Here is a 14,666-nt window from a genome sequence, read left to right on the forward strand (position 1 = left end):
TCTTGCCATGTGCTGCCACCACCCTGGACAGTGGCCTGTGCTAGCTCCCACTCTGCTGGGGTTTGAAGAGTGTGTAGTGTCGTCAGTAGGTGATGTTTAGCTAAGCATCATGCTCACAGCTGCAAATGCATTACTGTTTTAAAATGTGTTCTGATCTTTACAGGCGTGTGCAAGCCATGCAGAAAACTGCAAGGTTTTTTTCGAGTGGGAGGGGTAGTTGTGGCATCAGGTGATTATTACATTTTAAAAATTTGTGTGTGTCTTTTCTAACTCCAGCAAATGTTTGGCTCTCATAGTGTCTATCTGGAAACCAGAAAATCTTTTTTTGCCTTGTAGAACTAGCTGCTCAGATGCCTTCTAAATTCTTTCATGTCTCGGAAGTCATATACTTTTCTTCTTTTCCCTTTAGACTGCATATTTAATCTTGAGAGTTCATACAATTTCATCTGCATTTTAGGTTTAGCTTGTTTTCTTAGGGAAACAGGTTTTGCATAATTGCACTGTCCGTATTTTTGCCAGCATCATCCTCTCACCCTAATAACTTCTGAATAATGTAGCCAATTTCAAGCAAAGTTTCTGGAAGCAGACATCTCAAAGACATATCTCAAAGTTCTTACTGCTTATGCAAAAATCGGTGTCTGGGTAGAAGAGAGATCCAGAGTTTTACCCTATTAAGGAAAAGGCAGGAGCGGGCACTAAGCCGCTCCCGAGTGTGGTCTGCCAGCAGCGTGCGCGTCTTGGCTGGATCTCCAGGACACGCACGGCTCGAGCGAGTTATAATTATCATGTGAGTTGTTTCCTGGGCTATAGTTAGGAGAGGTGGGAGGGTGCTGCGGGGGAGACGGAAGGAGGGAAGTGGGGTACAGTAGGAAGCTGGGAGTTTATGGAGAACAGAGGTGGGTAGGGGGAGCTGGTGGAAGCAGCCTGGGGAGCGAGGTTTGGAACAAGGGACAGACGCCTGCAGGGCAACAGGCCTCCCACTTTCTGCTTCTCATCGGATAACCCGTCTTTTTGGTGTGTCACATGTGAGGCTACACTGTTAGGTGGGGGAGTCATGCTGTTATTTCCCACTAATAGCATCAATAAATTGCCTGAAATTCCGTACTCGAGTGAAATAATTCCAGAAGCTTTAGTTGATTCTTGCCTGAAGAGATAGAAGAAACATTGTTTTGCCTTTTTTTTCCCTGTTCAAACATCTTACTTTTATGAAAGATAAAGGTAATTTTAGTAAGTAAAAGCTAACTCATTATTATACATAAGCAATTCCCAAGCTTGAATTAATTATTATTATTGTTACTATTACAGCAAGAGTAAAATACTGAAAGAAGTTGTGAATTTATGAAATGTTTAAGATGGAGAGGTGGCTGCACAACTTGTAGACAGCAAATGGATTCTTAGTGTGTTAACATGCAAAGTTATGGGGTGTTACTTTGACATTCACCTCATTTTGCTTATTTGAAATTTAAAATTCTAAGCACATATCTAGCTTTTTAATATACTCTAGTCCGTGGGCTGTCTTGTGGCATTGATCTTAAGACAAACTACCCATTGTTCTTAATGGGAAAATCTATTGATAAAAAAAAAGCCAATGGTGTGACATGGCATGTTAAGAGATGTGGTTTTGAAATTAAGCCAGTCAGGCAGCAGCTCCCAAGACCATTGCCCCTGCAGAAGTGGAGCCTCTCTTTGCTGTGCCCTGGTATTGGGCACTGAAGTCCTTTGAGTTCCCAGCTCCTCAGTGCACCTTTTCTCTCTCCCACTGCTTTACTGGAATGAAACCTGTGGCACAGCCTGACAGGAGCCACGACATGTTCCAGTCTGGATAATTAGCAGTAGAAAAGTAGTTTTTCTGTTAAAACTTTCCATTACATGCCTGAAATGTGGTGCTGGGCAGTAGGCTGGGCAGCTGTAGAGGACAAAGGCAAAGAAATAAAAGGTCAGAGTTAGGTACCATCCTTCCAGGATGAGGGGAGTAACACACTGCTGGGAATGTAATCTGATGTCTGTTCATTGTTCCTATCCATTGCAGATAAGGAGACAGCTCACTGAAAGTGATTTTTTCGCATGAACTCCCATGGGAAGTGCACAGCCGCTTATGATGTGCTTGTTGATAACCTTCACTTCATGGGTGACAGGAGTTTCTAGGGACCCAGTTTCAAACCAGTCTGTCTGTGCCCTTAGTTTCAGGACTCTGACTCATATCTGGGAACAGGTTAAAAGTTGTAAGAAGCAATTATTTTTCCCTGCCGCCTGCCTTGTTCTGCTGAGTTTGTTCCTTCGTGTGCCAGAGGGACTGAATGTCTGTGGAGCAGCTCCTAAACTGCTGTGGTTTTAAGATGAACCAAGCCTCACTCCAGAGGCTTGATATTGATGCACCTGAGAGTTAAAGTACCTGATTTTGTCTCTGTATTTGTGATAATGTGGCCTTCTAGCATAGTAGTTTTTTGCAAGAATCCAAAGTGGACTCTTTATTGATGGTGACCCAACCAATATGTTGAATATGCATGTTGTGTACAGTTGCCTGTTCTGCTTCTTGGTTGGTATGTGCTGTCATGTCAGTTGGGCTTCATATTTCACTTTTTAATAAGCAAAAAATTTCAGGGTCCCATTTGACTGAAATGATACTACTAGTTTGAATTTTTTTTTGTGCATTGATTAATAGTTGGGACATGGAGCATTTGGGAAAAAAGCAATGCAAAATTCCTTATAGGTGTTTCCCTGCTACCATTGTAGGTCCAAAAAGGAAAAAAGCTGGTCTCAGAATTTATGCCATTTTGGTAGTGAGGGCTGGATTAATTTACTCACTATTTTCAGTGCTCATTCCACTGCAGTTTATTTTGGGTCATTTAATTTCAACAAGGCTTGATCTGTTTAAAGGGCTTTCTATAGTGGCGTGGCAGGACCACACAGCTCTTTTATAGTACGTACGTTCGCTGCTAACCGGGAGCGCAAAAAGCTAGTAAACGAGGCACAGACATGAATAACTTTAGAGAGGACAGTACAGTTTTGTATGGTTGGATTATTTTGAAAGTTTTCAGAAATAACCAATCTTTTGTGCACTGTGGGTTGCTTTGCGGAGCTTGAAGTGATGGTACACAGTAGCTGTATGCTGTCAGAGGTAAGACTGGAGGTCTGGCTGAAGGCACTCTTCAGGTTTAAGGTACTTCAGAAGCCACTGTGGTGGAGAGTTGCTCTCAGTCCTTATTTAAGGAACAGTTTTGATTCCATAGGTCGATATTTCCATCGGATTCAGTAGTTCGATATGTTTTTGCTGTTTTAATTTTTAGATTTGCTGTACAAGCCATTCATACACAAAATAGGCTAAGGTAAAATAGATCTCAGTTGAAAATGTCTAAAACAGTTGGCCTCATCAGCCAACAAAAAAGCTTATGCTCATTGTCTGCACTGAGTCTGCTCCAGTTTAGCATTATGATGGCAAAGGCCACGTTACCCCCAAAATGAAAGAGCCAGCCTTCTTTTGTGTCCATCAAATCATGACTGTTTCTGGTTCTGCTCATGCCAGCTGACAAAGTAACGTTCCTTTTGTGTAATTGGTTAAACCAAGGCAGCATTGGTGATTCTCTCAACAGACAGAAGGCATGATGTCCTGAAAGTGGCTGCATCTGTACTAGGAGGTTAAAACAGCACTGAGACCATTGTTAATGAGTGTTGAGACCATTGCTTTTTCTTAAATTTTTCACTTTCTTGAGTTTTCTGGTCTCTACTGTTTAGCATACTCCAAGCAGCAGCCAGGGGCAGTTCAGGAAAGTTCTTAATAGTTTAATAGTGTGGAAATAGCTGATTACATTCCCATCAGCCTCAACGCAGCAGAACCTTCCTGAACATGTTTCATTCACTCCTGTACAGCTAGTTATGACATCCTTGTAGCAGATTAGAGGCAGAATCAGCATTGTTTTAGTGTCTAAGTCAAAAGTATAACAATAACACTAGTTTTGGGACATTTGAAGCCTACTGAAAGTTTTGCAGGAGTGTGTGTGTGTGTGTGTGTGTGTGGGCATACACAGAGCCAGTTTTTGTCTGTACTGTGTGATATTCCAGCACAGGGATCTGGATGCTTTCTTGGCTATAGGAGGATATTCCTGCTTGTCTACCAATAGTAAAGCCCTAATATCAGTGAATGGAAAGTTTAAAAAGCACTTCTTAAAAACATCTCAGTTTGGAAACTTAACTTACACAAGTTGAATGTATCAAATGTGGTTTGACTAATGCTATAGGCCCTCTAGTCACAGCCCCTAAAATTCTGTGGTTGGTTGTGAGCTGTGTCATCAAGGAGCTTCTGATCTCAGTAGGTCCTGCCCTGCAGCTGCACAGCTTCCTGGTGCACCCTATGATTTCCCTTTCTGGGGGAAAATATATCAGTGCGTCTTACACCGCTCTACCTATGTTTGGAGTCAGCTTGTAGATCCATCTCCTCTAATCCAAGCCACCTCAGAAATGACAGCCCACCTATATTTTTATTCTCTTATTATCTCATAACTGTCTAAAAACTCCTTTCATGTTAATCGGGAGCTTTTCTTTTGCTGTGTACCTTCAGATTTAGATCCATGCACTGCTTCTAAATTTAGGCTGTAAAAAGTACCACCTTTACTTCTGTTCTTTTATACTTGAATGGAAATAGTTCAAAGTTGTGCTGATGTAATAAAAACAGGAGGCTGGAAGGCAGTGAACTGGAATAAGGGTGAGTGTATGAGAGAACACAAGCAGAGAGTGGCAACTTTAGATCCTCACTGCCATGATCACACAATTATTTTTAAAATTATGTACTTAAAAGCTGCATTTCAATTGAAGAAGGTTTCAATTTGTTATTCATAATGTAATGTCATTTATAAAAAACCATTTAGGTTATGGTAACACCAGATACTTTAGCCAAGATGTCATGAGAGGCAGTTCAGGCAGTCTGGATTGTTCTGAGGTTATTAGTTGTATGACACTGATCTGTACTTAACAATGAAAATGCTGATTCAAAGCCTTTCTCTTTCTTTTTTCCATGGCAATTAGCTTTAATGATCAATCAGAGGTGGTGGGCTGAGGCAGAGCTCAATGCTATCAGCTCCTCCCAGCCCTCTTCACAGTTCCCAGGAAACACCCTGTGTTTCATTAGTTCTTACTTAGTTTATGGTGTAATACTTTGCTCGAAGGCATTAAACTATCATCAAAAGCAGCCGACCGATTAGTGTGACTTCTTGTTCCAGGGTCGCTGTACAAGGGAGAACTGCAAGTACCTTCATCCACCAACACATTTGAAAACTCAACTGGAAATCAATGGCAGGAACAACTTAATCCAACAAAAAACTGCAGCAGCAATGCTCGCCCAGCAAATGCAGTTCATGTTTCCAGGGACACCAATACAGCCAGTGGTAAGTATATTTCTCTGATGGTGTTAATGGTAAGTAAAGTTGAAGACTGTATTGACCTGCAGAAGTTCTCTAAATAGTATCAATAAAAATAGTCCCTGTCTGTTTACTTAAGGAATGGTCAAGACGCTAGAGATATGCTCATTTATATTTCCATTTGAAGATGTAATGGAGTGTTGCTGTAGATTTGATTTATTTTTCTTTTATCCCAAAATAACTTGCAATTTTTTCCTCTTCCCCCCCCCCCAACCCCCCGCCCCCCTTCATGTATTTCATGTCATTTTTGCAAGATTTTTACCTACAATCCTTCTGGAGGTGAAAATTTATATAATAACAATAATTTGCTAGTAAGTTACTTGAGTAGGAACACAAAGTTTCTCAGGAGTCTGTGGGTTTGAGTGGCTTTGAATATTATTTAATCCAAATACCAGGAACAAAGGTTAATGGGTAGCATTTTCCTGCTCTGTTGAAGTCTGAAGTGTCCAAGGATAAGACAGAGAATTGGTGGTGCATGCACTTCACAAACTCAGTGTTTTTTCTCAATGTGATTCGTACAGTGCCTGAGACACTTCATATCCAGGCAGTGACATAGAACTAAAGTCTGGCATGCATGAGCAGCATCTTTGGATATGCACTAAAGTGATCAGTTACTCCAGGCAGCCCTTGCACTTGGGCTCCTCACTGTAACAAACTTCCAAATCATGGTTTGGCAAGTAATCTGAATTAAACTTTTCACACATGGCTGCTAATGATGTTTTTTCAATTTAAATTCCTAGTGTAAGGCATCCCACAGGAGGGGGATTTTTTTTCTCTAACTTGAGGCATCTGGAGTGTTGGCATCAACTTCTCCAGTGAGTTTCCAAGGTCCATTTATAATTTATCAAAAGACATTGGCACTCCTAATTACTATTTGCTTGGTTTGTTTTAGACATCTGCATTTGGATTAGATAATTTGGTTTTCTAAGTGCTTTTGCCTTTCCATGGGCTACAGCAGAAGTCAAGTGTAGACATCTCAGAAGAAGACACATGCATTTGGTCAGAAGAAGCTCACCCCAGATGCCTTTTTCAATAATGCCTTTTTATACTTGAAACATCTACTGTCATGTGGGATTGGGAATTGGGTGTCAGGACTCCCTGAATTTCTGGTACATGTTCATCAAATTGTATCTGGTGATGTTGACCTGAGTTGTCTTGATATTTCCTGGGGTTTTACTGCTTGAGTTTTCACCAGAAAAAGTTTTAATGAAGTGATAGATTCCACTGCTTAATACTATGAGAAAAATTGAAGTGGCAAAATGATACTTTTTTCTTCTCACCCGTTTCATCATTTGAACTTTACAATTTCATTGACATAATGTCTTCTGTACTGATTGCTGTGATAAAAATGCCAGGTTTTATTTCTCTGTCTCACATAAATTGCCAGATTAAGATGACTCAGCCTTGACCAAATGGATAAAAAGTGAAAGAAAATTTCGTAGAAGCCATTTCACATGTGGATTTATTCTTAAAATTATATCTGATACAAAGCTGTTATTTATATGTCACATAACACATATTGTCCTCAACATAGTTGAACCATTGTTTCATATATATGTTCATTATTATGCTCTTCAGAATTTAGCTCATGTTTGACATATAAATTGGGTTGTTTGATATCAAGCAGATTTGATCACTGATTAAAACACAGCATAATACACTTTTAATGTATTTTTTACCTCTTAAGGGCTGGTAGATGCCATTTCCATATAGTTGGTTATCCTGGTTAATCTGCCTGCTCAGAGCATCTTATTGGTACTAAGTCACATCCATTTGAAATTTAGTAATTGCTTCCAAAGACAAAAAAAATCCAAAGAAAACCAAACCCAAACAAAAAATAAAAAATAAAAAACCCCACCTTCTACCTCCTGTGTTTTCTCTTGCATATTTTCTGTGTACTTTATGTCAGGCACGCCACCTTAATGAGAAAGACACTTCTCCTTCGTTAAAATGTTTTGAAGTCTTAGTGTTGTGCTGTTGTGTTTCTAGCTGCTGTCTTATTTGGGAACTTAATTTCTGACAAAGCTAATCTGAGATGTGTCCTGTTTTTCTTCTCAGTTTTTCCTCATTTATAATTATAGCTTCACTCTCTGGGGTAAACCTCAGCTCTGCAGAACTAAAGCACTTTCCAGGTCTAAGCGTGGTCTGATCATGGTGATGTTCTGCCTCCACCCCCTGTGGAGCTGTTGGTGACAAACCCACTATTCTGCCTCATCATGGCTGTTTTAGCATCAGAAGTACTCTTTCTTCTGGTCATGCCTTCACTGACTCACTGTAGAAAGGAACAAAACAAAATTTTTAGACCCGTATCGTTCCTTCCAATCAAAGTTTTCATATGATTAATTAATCTAAGCCTGAATAATCCCTTTCTAAATATTGTGTCCAGCTGAGATTATAATATTTATTCTGCTTGCCACTGGTGACAGCTGGGCACACAAACATTTGCAAAGGTGAGTTTTTTCAGTGTGCGAGACACAGTAACATATAATTGCAGGAGGTGGCAAAATACAGTATGCAAACATACTGGAAGTTACATGCCAAAGAGCTCATTATATGTACTCTTATTAGAAATATGGCTTTAATATAGTTAATAATGCTTCACCTATGAAATCTGAATACTTCGAAAAATAGCCTGTTTTCCCAAGGAAAACAGGTATTGAGAAAAAGCAATAAAGTCTATGTTATTTCTACATTTAGATGTGTAAATAAGCCTGCAATGTAAGCTGGACCTTCACAGAGATTCAGGTTCAAAGTATGACTTCCTTTGCATCACCAGATTCTTTTCCAATAATAAAGTTACAAAGGTGGTTCTTGGTATGCTGCTGGAACGTGTTACGTGATTAAAAGAAGAGAGGATCCTGTGTGTTTTGCCAGCTGTTTGAAATTTTTTCATTAAGAAAATGAATTGGTGCCAGAAAGAACAAGCAAAAGACAACAGTAATGTATTGATTCAGGGACTTTTTTTTCATCTTGGTCTGTGTTTTCCTTTTTCAGCCCACATTTCCAGTGGGTCCCACAATAGGAACGAACACGGCTATTAGCTTTGCTCCTTACCTAACGCCAGTAACACCAGGAGTTGGCTTAGTCCCGACTGAGATCCTACCCACGCCGCCAGTCATTGTTCCTGGAAGCCCACCGGTTTCAGTCCCCAGTTCAACTGCTACCCAGAAACTCCTCAGGACTGATAAACTGGAGGTACTGTAGACGCCACTGTGACTAGAAGTACATCCTCTGTTAGGCTATGTGAAAGATCCTGGAGAGTGTAACTGTTGTTTTAGAAACGAAGCTTTAATTTGGTTGCTACAGATCAAAAACTTGTAACCAGGCAGGATTTCTGCACTTGCAGCCAGTGGCAATTAAATACTGCTATTTTTAAGGTAGTGTGTTTGCTTATATTTAATACACAGAGATCAACATGAATTTTCATCTTCTGTAAAGTTCATAGTCTCAAAAAAACCTCAGGTATACATACATGCCTGTAAAGGTATGCCTTGATGAAGTATCTAACAAGCACATTTTTTATTTCAGTATTAATTGTCTTGGTTTTTCTGCACTGATAATAAGGGAATTTTAATAGCCTTATGGATCAATATTAGGGGAATGGTGTAGCCCTTCAGCCCTGAGCTGGCAATGGAGATGTTGAATATTGCCAACCCTGCAGCAGGCTGAAGGGACAAGCTATGTGGAGAGCCTCCCAGCTGTTGCTGGATCACTGCGTGGCTGGACTCAGTGGAATCTGTGATCCAAGTACACAAGGAGGCCAAATGGCTCTTGCAGAAATGAATGTTCTTGCCCAAAAGCCTAAGCACTAGTGTCTAGAGCACGTTTCTTCTTGGGAAAATCAGTATGTTCATTCTGCCCATTTTTGAAAATTCTTTTTAAGTAGGCTCTCAATTTTGTTTGTAGACTCCATAAAAAATACAGTGCATCTGATGTGTATTTTCCCTGGGTTTCAGCAAGAGGAACTCCTTCCCTACCAGTCAACCTGCAAGAATACAAAGTGTAGTCAGAAAGAGACAAAATATTTTGTGATTCCCAGCTAGTTTTGCAGGAGCAGTTACGTGAGTAAGTAAGTATCCTTCCCATCTGCTTTCTAAAGAGGCAAAAGGAAAGGCATTTGGGAATGCTTCTGTTGCATGTTAAGTTCATTTAGCCACAGTACCACAGAGCTACCTGAGGAGCCAAGAACAAAAGGGTGAAATAGGTGCACTCCCCTCACACACCAAGCGATGAAGGGTTTATTGAATTGAATTTGCTGTAAAACTTGAACTAACTGGGGAAGGGGGCAGGTCTGTGTTTTGGGGGTGTGGGACTCTCCTTGCCCTTTCACGTTGCACCGAGCTCTGCCCCTGCAACGTGTGTTGTTTTGCACGTAGGTGTGCAGGGAGTTCCAGCGGGGGAACTGTGCGCGTGGAGAGACTGATTGCCGCTTTGCGCATCCGGCAGACAGCACAATGATTGACACAAACGACAACACCGTAACCGTGTGTATGGATTACATAAAAGGTCGTTGCATGAGGGAGAAATGCAAGTATTTTCACCCTCCTGCACATTTGCAGGCCAAAATCAAAGCGGCGCAACACCAAGCCAACCAGGCTGCAGTGGCAGCCCAGGCAGCTGCGGCAGCTGCGACTGTGATGGTAAGTGCTGGCATGTATGGCTGCCTTTTTTTCATGCCTATTTTGCTTCAATTTAATGCTGATTGCTTATACTTTATTTTCTCTTTTGCCTCTTTTTTTTTATTTTTATTTTTTTAATTTTTATTTTGGTGAAAGATAAGAGTTTATAAAATTATTACTATTGCTTGATGGGAGGAAGCACTTTCTTTTCTTTATGCCCTTATTTTAATGCTGTATTTCTATTCAAGACAGTGAAGCAAATGACACTCTATACCACTTCTGTTCTCTGCCTCAATTATATGTAAATTTGCCTATAATATTTCCAAACAGAAACAAAACTGATAAACTCAGTGTTCCCAGGAAAACAGGGACACTTATGCTGTTTTAGCTCTTTGATGGCAGATACACATGTGGAAATTTGGAAGAAAAGCAGATAGAGCATTTGCTTCAGAGATCAGTAGTAGAACAGAAACCTGCATTGAGATTCAGCACAGTCCACCTTAGAAAAGAGACAGCCAGCCAGCCTCCTTGGTCTCACTGTGTTGGTAGCGTAGAAAAACCAGGACGCTCATCTGATCTACCATTAGTGCCTGTCTGAGGATGAGACAGAACTGCCCTCTGTAGATCTACAGCTATCCCCAACGACTAAAAAGCACTGCCTGTATCTTTTTGAACTTTGGTTAGATGCATTTCAGGCCTGGAGACTTCTTGCCTCTCCTACTATTAGGCAGCTGCTTGAATCATGGGGTTTAAAAGTAGTAAACTATAACAGGAATCATTAGGAAAGAAACGTGGCTACAGTCAGAAGGAAAGAGAGTGGGGGCTTTTATTTTCAGATATTTTAACCTCTTACTTAAAACTGTTCAGACAAGACAGCCCACCCCTTCACCAGGAATGGATCCCTCTTACAGTTGCTACCAAGACAGATGATAAATTTAAAGTGGTATTGATAAAGTTAAATAAATTGAACATGGAGGATCTGACTTGAGAGACAAAACGGCTGGCAGCAAATCAAAGAATCATTGTCCTCTTTGCTGGCAGTGGACGAATAATTAAGCAGATGTGGTTTGTGGACTTGTGGGCAGTGCATACAATAGTTATAGACAATACAGTTATTCTCTGGTTAAAAAGCCTGCCAGAAACACAATACAGTACAGCACATAACTACCCCAAGCTATTGTATTTAACAAATTAGAAAACACCAGACTTTTTTGAGGGACAAAGGGTAAGTTATGCAAGAAAGTAAACCACCAAACAGAAGAATATTTCTTAAGTTTTAATATTCTTTCTGTAATAGTATCCTCAGCCTTTGTTTCAAATTGGATGATTTTTAGTTAAAGTTTCCTGTGCTTGCAGAAATTGAATACCATCTGGAAATTAAAGCAGAGAAGATTGGGTTTTTATTCTGATTAGCTTCTGTTGTGCAATATTTATTGTTCATTTAGAGAATGTAATATTTCTAGGCACTACACTAAATAAGAAAGGAGAGAGATGAGGGGATTAATTTTTTTTGCACTTCAGTAATGGTTGCAGATATATATCCTGTGGTTTTAAATAAGGCTTAATTACAGTTGCATTAGCTTCAAAGCAAGATGAAGCATCTTTGGAAACACAGAATTGAAATGTTAGCAGTCTAGTGTCACAGGAGAAGGCAACAGGGACCTGTAATTCAGGGTAACATTTTGCAGAGAAATATGTACAAAATATTCCAGCCTATTTCCCCTGCTTAAACAGGGTGAGCTAGAGGAGATTGCCCAGGATGTGCCTGTTGGCTTACTAAAGCCTCGAAGGATAGAAACTCCATAATTTGACAACCTTCTCCATACTTCCAGTAAAAATAAATGCTTTTCTTTTCCTTTTTTTTTTTTTAATCTTACATTTAATTTAAATTACATTACATTTAAATGGAATTTCTTTTATTTAAATTTGTTCCCCTTGCCTCTTCTCCTGTCCCTGGGCACCACTGGCTTGATGTTTACCCTGAAATCAGGTATTTGTATATACTGATGAGATTCCCCTGTATCTTCTCCAGGGTGAATTCAGTCCCTTGATCATCTTTTAGGTCCTTTATGGAAGTGTTTTCTAGTACACCTGTATCTTTCTTGTACTGGGATGCCCAGACCTGGACATAGTGCACCATGTGTGGCCTCACCACGGCTGAATAGAGGGGAAGAATCACCTCCCTCCATCTGTTGGTGATGGTCTTCCCAGTGCAGCCCAGCATGTTGTCAGCTGCCTATGCTTATGAGGGCACATTGCTGGCTTGGTGTCCACCAGGATCTTGAGGCTCTTTTCTTCCAAGCCTTTGTGGCCCCCGGTGTGTACTGGTGCCTCATGTTGTTCCTCCCAGGTCCCTTGATACTTCTCTTTGTTGAATTTAGTGAAGTTTCTCCGTGCCCATTTCTCCAGACTTTCTAGGCTATTTGAGCAGTGGCACATCTCTCTTGTGTTATCAACCACTCCTCCAAGCTTTACACCTCTGGTGACTCCAGCTTGGCTCTGTGTTGCTGATCACATCCCTTTGAGCCTGGCATGTGAGACAATTGTCAGTCCACCTCACTGTTTCCCATTTAGCCCATAACAAACAAATTTGTCTGTGAGGATGAAATTGTGTTGAAACCCTTTCTGAAATCAAGGGAAACAACATCCATTGCTCTCCCTTCACCACCCTGCCAGTCTCATCATAGAAGGATGTCAGGCTGGTTAAACACAATTTCCCTGTCATAAATCTATGCTGACTACTTCCCATCATTGTCTTGGCTTTCATGTGTTTGCAGATGGTTTTCAGGAGGATTTGCTCAACTGCTTTCCCGGGGACTGAGGTGAGGCTGACCAACCTGTCAGTCCTCAGACCTTCCTTCCTGCCCTTTTTGAAGATAGGAGTGTCATTTACTTTCTTGCAGTCTTTGGGAATTTCCCCCTGTCAGGGATCTTTCAAAGATAGTTAAGATTAACCTTGCAGTGATGTTGGCCAGCTCCCTCAGCACCCAGGCTGCATTCTGTTAGTTCCTATGGGTTTGTGTATGTACAGCTTGTTTAAATGTTCCCTAGCCTGATCATCCTCCTCCAAGGGAAAATCTTTTCCACTTCAGACTTACCCCACTGGTCTCCCACTGGCCTGAAGGCCAGTCTTGCCAGTAAAGACTGAGATGGAAAGGATTTTCAGAGCCTCAGCCTTTTCCATGTCCTGTGTCACCAGGTTGCCTGACCCATTCAGCAGTGGAAACACATATTCTCTGGTCTTCCTTTTGTTGCTGAGAAGCCCTTCTGGTTGTCTTTCACATCTCTTGCCAGATTCAACTCCAGGTGATCTTTGACTCTCCTAACATATCCCTGCATGTTCAGGCTGTGTCCCTGTTCCTCCTGAGCCATCTGTCCCTGCTCCCACCTCTTGTGTGCTTTCCTTCTTTCATTTGAGTTTAGTCAGGAGCTCCTTGCACATCCGTGGAGGCCACTGCTGTGTAGATCTTGTTTGTATTCTAGGGCACATTATAGCACACCAATGTATCGTATGGCAGGCAAATACCATGCCTTGGATGTTTGATCATTTTTGATATTATCGTTATTTCCTTCTCGTATCCTCTTCCTCTCCAGACTGTAGCTATTGATTCTTTGGCTGTCAGTTATGTAGATCAAATGTTGAGAAGGAGATAACCTGATGGAACAGAAAGAGGTAAAGGAGGTTTTACTATCAGGATGAAATAAAAGAAAATATGAATGTAGGAGAGCAAGATGAACAGTTTGAAAGCCTGAAAAAAGGGGGAGACTACATGGAAGCAAGTTTGATGAGTAGATTCAGGAATAGTCTTGGGAAGACTGTGAGACTGAACTTTCTGGGGAAGATGAAGGGAAAGCCAGAAGAAAGCTTCAAAGGAGGGAGGTGACATTAAGAAGAGCATGGAGAAAAATTGGAGAAAGGCGATAATAAGCAGAGAGATAATAAGTTAACAAGTGAGATTAGGTAAGATCTGTATTTGGATAATAAAGGTAATTAACTGAAACACTTTACTCTTAGCAGTGTTGATTTGAACTTGTGGGCTTCATCATCACATAATGCTGAATACAGGTGTATTTCTACACTTCTGTGTAGACTTCCCTCTGTGGTGGAGGCAGAGTGGCTCTGAGGCTGTGCCCCGGGCAGTGGAGTGATGTCCTCTGCAGTGGTACCTGTGGAGGGTACCACACCTGGGCTGCACAGTGCCCTGCTTAGACAGAAGTCTGTCCAGATCCCCACTTCAGACCAGTTGTTTCTTGTGTTTGGGTCATGGGCCCAGAGAGATGAGCAGATCCTGTAGATCAGGCTATGTAACCCAGACATGTGCCAAAGAAGAGATGAGAAGACTCATCCAACAGAGACAGGAACAAGGAATAAGCAGAATGAGGTCTGTCCTGCAGAATACCCTGTTGGCACCTGATAAATTTATGACCACAAGCTATTTGCAGGCATTTTGTGCCTTGTCCTCTTCCCGCCGCTCAACTTTTGTTCCTGATTTCCACATACTGATTTCAAGGTAGACATAATCTACATATTCTAAAAAGAGCTAAATATCAGCCTGTGTTTAAAAAACAAAAGTAAACATTTTTATTTCTAAGTCAATTTTTCTTTCTAAAGGTTTGTAAGAATTATTTACACTAT

General features: G+C 40.9%; 1 protein-coding gene across 11 annotated transcripts in view; it reads left to right on the forward strand.

Moving 5' to 3' along the window:
• MBNL2 (muscleblind like splicing regulator 2) overlaps window positions 1-14,666 on the forward strand; it is a 107,098-nt gene that overhangs the window by 67,808 nt on the left and 24,624 nt on the right. For 10 of the 11 annotated variants that reach the window (XM_032100075.1, XM_032100065.1, XM_032100063.1 and 7 more), the window contains 3 exons: window positions 5,214-5,378; window positions 8,406-8,606; window positions 9,788-10,051. In XM_032100075.1, coding sequence (XP_031955966.1) covers window positions 5,325-5,378; window positions 8,406-8,606; window positions 9,788-10,051 — 519 coding nt within the window. In that variant the 5' untranslated portion in view covers window positions 5,214-5,324. Of the gene's footprint in view, window positions 1-2,699; window positions 2,711-5,213; window positions 5,379-8,405; window positions 8,607-9,787; window positions 10,052-14,666 lie in introns of those variants that run through there. The other variant, XM_032100074.1, reaches the window with a different exon arrangement.

The sequence above is a fragment of the Corvus moneduloides genome, chromosome 2 (assembly GCF_009650955.1).
Source record: "Corvus moneduloides isolate bCorMon1 chromosome 2, bCorMon1.pri, whole genome shotgun sequence".
NCBI lineage: Eukaryota > Metazoa > Chordata > Aves > Passeriformes > Corvidae > Corvus > Corvus moneduloides.